Raw genomic sequence first — 11,939 nt, forward strand, 5'->3', positions numbered from 1 at the left:
GGACATGATAATTATTTTAAAAAAACACCCAAGTGTTACTAAAGGAATAGTTTTGTCTGGCCATCTCTGCGTGTCAGGAAATGCAAGTGCAAAAAGACTGCAAAGGAATTCATTGGCATTTACACAGGACAGCCAGGGATGATGGAGGGGGCTCAGAAATGAGGTGTGTTTTCCTCCATTAATCATAAAGGCCACAAATACATTGATTCTGGAGAGAATTGGAGAACCAACTCATTATTAAGATTAAGATACTCTATTAAAATGAACATCTAAATTTTTTCCCAAACAATTTTAGTTATTTGAGTGTATCTGGGAAAAAGTGAATATTTATAGTAATTATCTTTAATTCCACAACACTCTTAGTATATACCATTCAGAAATTCCCTAAGCAACTCTAAAATTTACCTAACTTTTTAATATTTTACATGTACATGCATGTATTTAAGTTATATTATCTATATGAAATATATATTTAAATAGGAAATATGTATATTTAAATTGACTTTAAAAACTTTAAATTATAGATAAAGCAGACAAACTAGACCAGTGATGGCGAACCTTTTGAGCTCGGTATGTCAGCATTTTGAAAAACCCTAACTTAACTCTAGTGCCATGTCACATATAGAAATTTTTTGATATTTTCAACCATAGTAAAACAAAGATTTATATTTTTGATATTTATTTTATATATTTAAATGCCATTTAACAAAGAAAACTCAACTAAAAAATTGAGTTCGCGTGTCACCTCTGACACGCGTGTCATAGGTTCGCCATCACTGAACTAGACACTACTCTAGGGCAAATAAACCTAAATACAACCAACATATTTTTACATATTCATTGTGCATTTAACTTAAAATAAGGTTTAAGACATGAGTATGATGAGATGATTGCATAGTGATTCAAAACAAAATATCATCTTAACATATCTGCATGCCCCTCAGGTTGACTATGAAGTCATCATTTAAGGTGAATAATCAAGGTAACTCTTTCTTTTCTTCCAATTCAGTGCTGAGTACAAGAGAAGGACTAAATATGTTCAGAAAAGTCTTAATCCTGAGTGGAATCAAACAGTAATTTATAAAAGTATCTCCATGGAACAGGTATGCAATGATGATGTTCTATGTGACAGATTTAGTATAATATGTGAATAGTAATGACAAAATTATTGAAACACTAGAATCTAAATTTCAGAGAGAAAGACTACATATAGAACAGGAAGAAGACATCCATATGCAATAACTAACAAATGAGTTGTCTTCTGAAATGAGGTTTATTATTTGCCCTCGGGAAGATTTCTAAATTGACTATGGAGGCGAAGCTGGATATAAATTGTAATATGTGTTTTTGAATTAAAAATAAATTAAATTCACCTGCAGAAATAAGAAGCACTATTGTGCTTTTTGGCAATTTACTGAAAATAAAAAAACTCTAATTCAAATGCTTTGTCTAAATAACCTAGACAGTTTTGAAACCTATATCCCATGTATTTAAAGCGTATTTATAGATTTTAAATTCTACTTTTAAATATGAGGGGTAGATTAACAGGATATTAACAAAATTTACAAAATAGTGAGGTCTCATGATATCATACTAGGTTGGATTACAAAGTCATTGATATTTTACATAATATTTAGTATAAGCCCACATAATTTTAAATAATGTTTCAGGTATTTTTATGTAAATGAAAAGATTTTTAAGGAAGTGAAAATAATTGAGTCTATAATATGAGTGTAATGAAAATTTATGATGAGAAATGATGTGAATGACATTTTGATTTGAATTGTAGCTCAAGAAGAAAACACTGGAGGTGACAGTCTGGGATTATGATAGATTTTCTTCTAATGACTTTCTTGGTGAGGTGAGCCTTTGCTTTGCTTTTCCTTATTTGCTTTTGTTATAAACTGCCAATTAGTGCTTTATGCAAAGCATGTGATCTAAGTTTATAAGATAAATACTTCTGGATAAAGTCCTTTGGTAGATAGAATTTATTTTCTAGTTACTCTTAAAGATGGATAGCAACTCAAGAAATGGTTTTTACTTTGCCACTTGATGTATTTAATAATTAATTTGCAAGATGAAATTATTTTTTACTCATTTGCTTTATTGCACAAAATACACATAACAGTGGAAGAATAACCATACAAATACCACCATGAATATTATTATTTAAACATTAAATATGAAAAAAACATTAAATATGGGTTTAAGAATTTTTGCAGTTCATTTTGTCCTTAGGATATATTCCACTAGGGATGGATGTAGAGTCATATTGCTGTGTTTCAAAATTTCATGGAATAATCTCTCTCTGTGTGGTTATTCTATCAACTGAGTACAGAGTTAGGCTCATTTATTTTAAATTGCCTTTGATTTTTAAGGGATTGCTTTTTCCAAATTTTGTTTTGAATTTATTGGAGTGACATTGATTAATAAAATTATATGTCAATTGTTTTGATAAAAAGATATATGATCATGCTTTGAATTCAAATGATTATGTTAAAGATTTGAGATAAATTTATTGTTATAAAATGACTAGAATTTTTAAAATGCATTTTTAATTTACTTAATTGCTATTCCTCACTGCATGTATGAATGATGTGACATTTTACATTCTTATTTCTTGCAAGTATCCAGAGAAAAATCTTTCAAAATATTTTAAGAAGCAAACTAGAAGAGAAAACAATAAAAACAGCCTTATATAAATTCTTTAGGAATCTAACCTAAACATAAAATCTGGTAGCATAAGTCAGATCCTGTGATTTTTTAAATCATATTTCAAAAATATATATTTTTTGTAGTGATCTTTGCTTAAAGCAGAAGTTATAAATTATTGTTTAAAAAATCATCTCCAAAAAGATACAAATATATATATATATATATATATATATATATATATATATATCCTTTTGATAGAGACAATAGAACACATTTGTGTAGTCTAGGTGGTATGAGGCCTGGTTTGATTCCTAGAGTCTCCACCTAGACCATTTGAACTTCATCTGCAGGCCCCATGCTGGTACAGCCACATAGACTAATCTTGATCTTAGACAGGATATATATAGTGTTACATCTGACTTAGTGCCCTATGTTAAAAAAATGACTTACTGAAGTTCTTATAATTTATTATATTTACATGAACATAGAGAATATCTTCATTGTGCTGATGATATTCTTTTTAAATATCTCATCAAACCTAAGATGCCAGCAACTATGAATTCCATTATTATTGATGAACAACTAAGAAAGTAAAAATGCTGCCAATTCAACATGACACAGTGCTTTCTCATCATAAACTTAGTTATATCTCTATTTCAGATATGAACTAAGTATGTTTTAAAATAGAGGAAATATGTTAGTAATTGGAAATTTTTCATTCTTTTTTAATTTTGTCCCTCTTGTACCTAAAATCAAGCTTCAAAAATGCTAGCCACTTTGAAGACAAGAATGTGTCCATTTAACCAGGTTTTATTTCATGAAGCAATTCTTCCCTCTACCTTTTTATAACATCACCAAAAAATGTAATTAATAGTTAAAGATTTTATTCAGTTCAGCTTAACCAAACATTCATTAAATATCTAATATGTACAAGTTCTTATCCCAATACCATGGATGAAGAAAAATTAGGAAGACAACCTCATTATCCTGGGGTTTGTGTCCTTGAATAAATTTCAGATCACAGAAAAAAGTAATGAATTTATTATAGCTTAATTTATAAATTATATTGACTTATTGTACTCTTTTTCAGGTGTTGATTGATTTATCTAGCACATCTCACCTTGATAACACTCCCAGGTGGTATCCGCTCAAAGAACAGACTGAAAGCATTGATCATGGCAAGTCCCACTCTGGTCAAAGCAGCCAGCAGTCCCCAAAGCCATCTGTCATCAAAAGCAGAAGCCATGGCATCTTCCCTGACCCGTCCAAGGGTAGGAGATGTTTCAAGTAGAAAAGCTTTTGTCTTTTTGTTCATTCAGGATCTTTTTGTATATGAATGCCTGCATATTGAATATATTTTGAAGGCTGAATTATATTAGAATTATTTAATCTAGTATTATGCAAAGGATAAGGAGAAATGGGATATAGTCTCAGATGAGCCCATGATTAAGTTCATGATCTTCGCCTCTCTGACTCTGCAATTTTCAACCTTCAAAATGGAGAAGGTTGGGTTATATGAGCTATTGGTTCTTTTCCAACTTTCAAAATCCATGTTAATAGGATTTCATAAGATGAATTTGGGTATTTCCTAAAGGAAATATAAAAATCCTCAAGAGTTCATTGACTAGACATAATCATCATTTATACATATTTCTTCTAATTGTTTAAATCCCTATTTTCATAAATATATTCTTAGCCATTACATATATGATTATACACAATTTTGCACCTTCCTTTTATATATCATATCAAAATTTATACGCTGACATTTACTTAAAACTTTCCTAAATATTGGACTTGAGCTATTTTTATGATTTAAAAAAAAAATAACAACTAATGAGCCTGGCTGGCGTGGCTCACTGGTTGAGCATAGACCTATAAACCAGGAGATCACAGTTCATTCCCAGTCAGGACACATGCCAGGATTTTGGGTTCCATCCCCTGTAGAGGGCGTGTGGGAGGCTGCCAATCAATGATTCTCTCTCATCATTGATGTTTCTTTCTATCCCTCTCCCTTCCTCTCTGAAATCAATAAAAATATATTTTTAAAACAACTAATATTATTAGTATTTTAAATCCTCATCTAAGGACATGTTTCTATTGATTTTAGAGAGAGAGGAAGGGAGGGAGAGAAAGAGAGAGAGAGAGAGAGAGAGAGAGAGAGAGAGAGAGAGAGAGAAACAGAGAAACAGGTTGCCTTCAGTACGAGGCTGGACCAGGGACTGAACCCAAAACCTGGGTGTGTGCCCTAACCAGGAATGAACCTGTCGTCTTTTGAATTGAGCCACAACAGCCAGTGCAACAACTAATAATATTTTTAAATATCAATGTCATGCATTGCATTTTGCAGTAGGCACAGCATTCCCATTTGAATTAGCTTATCCTTTGGGAGGTTCATTACCAATTACTATATAACACAACATTAATCTTCCTCATAAACTGAGTTACTGCCTATATGAAATAACCATGTAGTATCTTACCTTGATATGCTGAAGTTCTAAATACAAATTTTTATTTTGGATCAAAGTATTGCTTCCTTCTCTTCTTCTCTCGGAGAGTACATCAACTTGAAAGTAGTTCTTTGACCATTAAAAAGGAATGAATTGTACGGGCAAATGTTCTAGGAAATAGGAAACTGAGGCCATCCATGTCCAGTAGCCAACTGAATGGATGTGATAAACCACTGATACAATGAATGCTATAGATTATTTAGATGGATGAGTTTTATAGATTAATTATGGATTCCATTTAGTCAGATCAACTCTGCCCTGATTAATGTTCTGGAAGATCATGAATGTAAAGACTCCTCTCTATGACTATGTGTGAGGTATATAAACATTCTCAAAAATCACCTGAGATGAGGATTCTACAATCTTCACTTTTAATATCTCCTAGTGACTCACACGCCTTCATCCAAGAATTCACTACATTTTTACTTACAGGTCCTCCTATTGTCTCTTACCAGGTCCCTACTAGAATTAGCAGAGCTGCTTTGTGAAACTATAATTTATTCATTCACATAAGGTTAGTTAGAATGTATTCCTCTTCTCAAATTTCTCTTATTAAAATTGTCATCCATTTGCCTTTCCTCCCCAAATTGCTTCCCAAATATGTGATCATATTACTGTATGGTGATCAGTTTCATAAAAGAGCCAAAAAAGAAACAGATTAACCTAAATCTCAAGACAGTTTCAAATAATGTGAGACCAAGCTTGACAGGAGGAATGCTGGGGCAACTCTAACTCGTGTTTACTCTTTTGTAACCAGACATGCAGGTTCCCACCATTGAGAAATCCCATAGTAGTCCTGGTAGCTCGAAATCCTCATCTGAAGGCCATCTCCGCTCTCACGGACCATCTCGCAGTCAAAGCAAAACCAGCGTCACTCAGACCCACCTGGAAGACGCAGGGGCTGCTATAGCCGCTGCTGAAGCCGCCGTGCAACAACAACGCCTTCAACCAAGTAAAAGACGCAAATAAGTTCCTCAGCATGGCAGCTTAATGTTCATCTGTTGCCTTTCTTTCCTGCTGTCCTTCCCTGTTTGCTTTCTGTTTCTGGCACATCCTGCTCACTCTGTTCTCTGTCCCTTTGTCTGTGTAAGAACTATCAGTACATAATTATGCTCTTTCTTATTTAGAGTTTTTTAATTTACATAGACTGCAGTAAAACTGGCTGTTTCTCCTCTGTCTCCACCATCCATCCAACCTGGCTCATAGTATTTGATAGCTGTGTCTGTGATGTTTGCAGGCAAACAACGTTGTGTGTCCTTTTGTTGTGCACTTAATTATCCTATAGAATACAGGAATTATAAGCACAGTGGCTGCCAATTTTCCAGGCATGACACCAAAAAAGCACACACACAGGCATTTAAAGCAGATTATACATGAGATTCTTGCATCTAAAAACACTCAAAAATTTGAGGCGGGAGAGTAATGTGACCAATAGTCAAGTTCTAGAACATAGGGGGAAAAGCCATTTCAAGCTTAAAAACTTTAATAGATAACGCATGTGAAATGCTGTAGTTTCCCATGTGGAAATCTTTATAGTCTTTTGGAAAAAGAAATCTCTGAAGAAAAGCACATGTCTTATATTCTCAAGAAAGTATATAATATTAATAATATGTGAATAAGCATATGTGATGAGGCAGAAACCTCATTAAGGAGCACAATCAGGTCCTTCCTGTTAGATCACACTTTGTATATGATAGCAGAGACTTTATAGGTGGTTTTTTTCTAACCATTGGAAATCCTTTGAAAGTCAACATATCAATAGAAGTCTAACAATTCACCCATTTTAACTTCCGTATTTTCATTTAATTTGTGAAAACTTAGTCAATTGATATATAAAAACATATTAAGTACAGATATTTTTACAGATGCAGACGCACTGTTACTTCCAAGAGGCATTAGCCAGACAATGGCGAAAGATTAACGTTCCCCCCATCTCCCAAAGTCATAATGTCCAAAGAAACAGCCAGTTTTAACCCCCTTTAGTGCTGTGCATGTGGTGTCATTTTGGCATTTGAAAACACAACTTCTTTAAATAGAGCAAAAGATCACTTCTGTTTGCATGACTAACATCTAAGCTGGTTCCATCTGAGGATACATACTCTGGGTTTCCATTTCACCCACACTGCCCCAGCAGCACATAAAAGCGGTCAGTCTAATCATGCCAGGAAGCAGCACAGACACAGCATAGCAGGCGTCCTCCCCATTCAAAGAACTCAGTCTGATAATCTGCCTCCACCAGCCAATGGCAACCAAGACCAAAGCCAGCTAGCCCTCAGGAAGGTGATGTCTGATGGACCAGTCAAGCCAGAAGGAGGTGAGCAGAAAGGCACTATTCAAAGCACACAGCAAGAACATTCCCCAAACGTAAAGCCCTCGTCTTTTCATTTTTAGAGATTGTCTGATAAAATATGTTTATCCCTTTTTTAATGTGCTTTTGTGGGCATGGCATTTCAGGACTTCATCATCACCGTGTAAGTCCCAAGATCCGCCCCATAATATATTGACTACAGTGATTTGTATTTTTCTATGCACTGGGCATCTTTTGACTTTTGTTGGGAAATAGATTAACAGTATTCATATTGCAGAATGGAATGCATGCTACTAACCTAATCTGTTCAAGCATGACTATAAATATGTTGCATTGTGATAAAACTTTAAACTGCTCACAATTCGAGTTAGCGTACCAGTGGATATGTAGATCAGTTTTTGTTACATATCATTTCAAGTGTAACTTTTAAAAAATTCAGTGGATTTTGGAAATTCTTAGAGGAAAGTAAAGGGAAAAAAATGTTAATGCACTCATTCACCTTTACATGGTGAAACTTCTCTTTATCCTACAAACAGACATTTTCCACTCATGTTTCCGTAGTTGTTAAGTGTATCGTGTTGGGCATGTGAATATCCAAGTGCCTGTGTAATAAATAAAGTATCTTTATTTCATTCATAAACTACTGGGTTCTGAGCCATTGTTATATGATGCAGCTTAAAATGAGTGTGTCAGTTTTTGCTTTCTCATTTGATTCCTTGCTATAGAGTATTTATAGTCACTGCTCCATTGTTAGTGAGAGCTATAATAATAGTGATTTGGGGAACAGACCAAAGCTTCATGTCAAAAACATTATAAAATAGGTGGAAAATTATTTCCAAATAAAAGCATCAGAGCTTACATAATAAACATGTAAGTAAATAATGGAGTTGGGGGACCCCCAGGCAATGCTTCCACTCTTTCTTTCTCCCACATCTGATCTATTTCACAATCTTCTCAGGGTCCTGGATAGAGGAAACAAATTCTGTGAGCCCTTGCTGTAGAGATGCATCTAAACTTAATTCCATAGCTATGTTCAGAAAAGAAAGCAAGTTTATATCTGTCCCTAATTTGACCCAACATTTGTGAAATTTTCCCTGAGAAAGGGTGCCAGTGACAGGAATCAAATGAAAGTGATTATAAAATTATCTTCAAATTCAATTCAAAAACATATATAAAATATAGTGTTGTTTTCTCTAAATAGAATAGCAGCATTTGCCCCCTAAGTCTCTTCTAGCCCTAAAATACTTTATTTTATGATTCTATACTTTCACAAAATTAAAGTCAATCCTTAAACTATTCTATAGAACTTCTCTTTATTCTCAGAAAATCTAAAAAAATTAATACACTCTTATCCGAACTAATCAGATATTTAGGGGCTAAGGAAGATATATGTGGTAGTATGAAAAGCAAACCGCTATGATGTTTCTTTAATTAGGTACCTAAAATTTTTCAAAATTGGCACTATAACCCTTGTCTTGTTACTAGGCCTAAGCCTTTGCTTTATAAGCAATTAGCTTAAACATTAGCATAATTCTGAATGTGCCCAATTTATAGATTAGCTCCAAAGCACAAATTACCCTTTCTAGTTAGCCTTACTAGTGCTTTTCTAAATTACTTAAATTCCTCCTCTGACCTTATTCTTCCATCAAATAAATTTTGTTGATTTCTTAATGGTATTCATTTTCTTTCTTCAAATATTTCATAATTATAAATATCGAAATAGTAAAGTACTTACCTTATTTCACATTCTATGTTTAATTGTGATTTAAGTACTACTCTGTAATGTCTGATTTTTTTCTAGATATTGTTGTTAAAATTTGTAGCACGTTGTTTTTAATCCCCTTTCTTTGAATAATGCTCCAGTGGATATTCTCCTACTTTAAAGTGCTATGATTGAATCTTGAAATCATTTTTTATTGAAATTATAATCAAAAGGAAATCAATATACCATAGCATAGATTCTTATTTAATTTTACTTTAATAGATAATAAAGCAAATGCCCTGTTTTCTAAAATATAAATATTTTATGTTTCTACTACTATAAATGTACCAGGAATATAATTTTTGCCAAACAACTAGTGGCAAATATAGAATTAAATTTCTATAAAATGCCATATAATGACTTCAAAGCTTAAAGAGAAAAAAATGGTAAGAGATGTAATCATATGAAGAGCCATCAAGTTCTTGTTCACTAACTGCAGAATTAAGTATTATTATTGATTTTAAGAGATTGGATAAAAGTCTCCCATCTCAAACCTCACAATTGAGTTCATATAATCCCATCTGCATTCTGAAAGCAACAACCTGCATGGAAATAATTCTTCATGTTGTATGAACTGTTTTGTCGTCCATCTTCTCATTTTATCACACCAAGGCGATGAGGTATTCATTGCCTATATTTTTCTGAGTAAGCAATTAGAGCAGCGGTTCTCAACCTGTGGGTCGCAACCCCTTTGGGGGTCGAACGACCCTTTCACAGGGGTCACCTAAATACATCCTGCATATCAGATATTTACATTACGATTCATAACAGTAGCAAAATTATAGTTATGAAGTAGCAACAAAAATAATTTTATGGTTGGGGGTCACCACAACATGAGGAACTATATATTAAACAGTTGCAGCATTAGGAAGGTTGAGAACCACTGAATTAGAGAGTCAGTGGGCTAGGATAGACCATCCAGCTAGAAATTTTCAAAGTCGGCAATATAACCCTAGTCTTGTTATGAGCCTAAGCCTTTACTTTTTAAATACATTAGCTCCTTTGAAATCGAACTCCCCTGATTGCAATAAAAACAGTTGTCATTTATGTATTTATTTCTCACCCAAGTTCCAACACATGATTAGATGTTTCTAGAAATGAATACAATTTATACTTGCTGCTCTACCTACATGATCCTCTTTTCTGAAGGCTGATGATTAAGCTGCCACAAACCACAAAAATAAAATCCTCTCACTGCACAAGCGCAATGAGGCAGGAAGCAGAGTCCATAGAGGAGGCAGTGTGTCATTTCTGCCAAGGGTGACGAAATTGTCCCTAAAGAGCTTTTCAAGTGTTTTTTATTTTTATTTTTTTTCTGAGCTTTTCAGCGGATTTCTGCTTAAAGTAGCATAAAATACCTGTCAGGCAAGAATTAAGGAGTAAGCCAAAGGAACTTTTCCTTTCCCTCTGGGGTTTAGTTGCATGCTAGGAAACCTGAGGGGGAACATTAGACAGATTGTGCCAGATCATCCTGATGCCTAAACAACTCTTGCTTGTATTTGGAAATCCCTGCAAATGGCTTTTTCAAGCCAGTTGTTTGGGTTGAACGCAGGCCCTGTCTTTTCAGAAAGTGACACCAACCAGGGAAGAGAGTTTAAAAAGTAAAGAGGTTTTTTTGTTTGCTTGTTTTGTAAACCATACCAACATGAAAACAAATTGAAGCACTCTGAAAAACCTTGCAAATGAATTTATTCAACATTCAATATATTGCATTTTAAGTGCAATTGGAAATTCCTGAGCTATTTTTGTTTGATGCTAAGATGTTGGGTGAGTTTTAAGTTGAGAACCAGTAACACAGGGTGAATAGAAATTTCCCTTCACTCTGGGCAAGAAGACCTGTTGGGATGGGTTGGTGAGGCTAGGTGAAAAGAATCATTGAATTAGTTGTGTGGAGGATTATGATTGAGTTCCTAGGTGGGGCCCGATTGTAGGAGAGAAGCCTGAAGCTACTTCCACAGACCGACCCCTGCTGGAAACCAGGTGCAGTAAGGCTCGCTGCGGCACCTGTCACAGAAGAGCTTCATATGCTTATGTGGCCGTGGGGAACTCGGAGTGAGCCATCCCTCTGGGGAGTGGCCCTCTTGGGCAAGTGGTAGTGGGTGGCTGGGGTGGGAAGCGGGGTGGGCACTGGGAGTGGAGGGAATTATTACAAAAGGTAATTTTTTTTTTCTTTTTAAGAGTTTCCATATGTCCTTAGAATTGTGCATTTTCAACTTTCTGGAGTCATCTAACATTTATTGTCAGTACTCTCTGCTACACGTGCAGAGTCACAGACAGTAAATGAATAGCTCTGACCATATGACACTGTCTCTTGTTTATGGACCGCCATTCACAAAGACGAATCCACTGACCTGCCTTCGATGGAGTATGTTGGTTCTTTTCCAGTAGTAGCCATGGGTCTGCACGGAGCCACCCACATAATGTATGTCTGATTCACACTGGGAATGTGTATGTTCATTTCATCTGACATGAATAGCAAGTCAATCGGCCTTTCTAAGTATCAAATTTATTTTTTAGTATGCTGTGCCTTAGTCAAATGACCGAGCTATGGGCCTATATAATTGGATATAACTATTAATGCATTATTTGAGAGGAAGAGAAAGGCCTAATTTTAACATGCCAGAGTCCCTTAAGTACTGATTATGAGGTGTCTTTACCAAAGTTAAACTTAATTTTTAAAATGCACTTATTTTACTTTGGGCTC

The 11,939-nt window shown here is 34.5% G+C and overlaps 1 protein-coding gene across 1 annotated transcript in view; it reads left to right on the forward strand.

Moving 5' to 3' along the window:
- Nucleotides 1–11,939, forward strand: part of PCLO (piccolo presynaptic cytomatrix protein) — a 274,100-nt gene that overhangs the window by 221,543 nt on the left and 40,618 nt on the right. Inside the window, 4 exon segments of the mRNA XM_014455816.2 lie at nucleotides 1,010–1,103; nucleotides 1,790–1,861; nucleotides 3,746–3,926; nucleotides 5,923–6,117. Coding sequence (XP_014311302.1) covers nucleotides 1,010–1,103; nucleotides 1,790–1,861; nucleotides 3,746–3,926; nucleotides 5,923–6,117 — 542 coding nt within the window.

This window comes from Myotis lucifugus, unplaced genomic scaffold (genome assembly GCF_000147115.1).
Source record: "Myotis lucifugus unplaced genomic scaffold, Myoluc2.0 scaffold_51, whole genome shotgun sequence".
Classification (NCBI taxonomy): Eukaryota; Metazoa; Chordata; class Mammalia; order Chiroptera; family Vespertilionidae; genus Myotis; species Myotis lucifugus.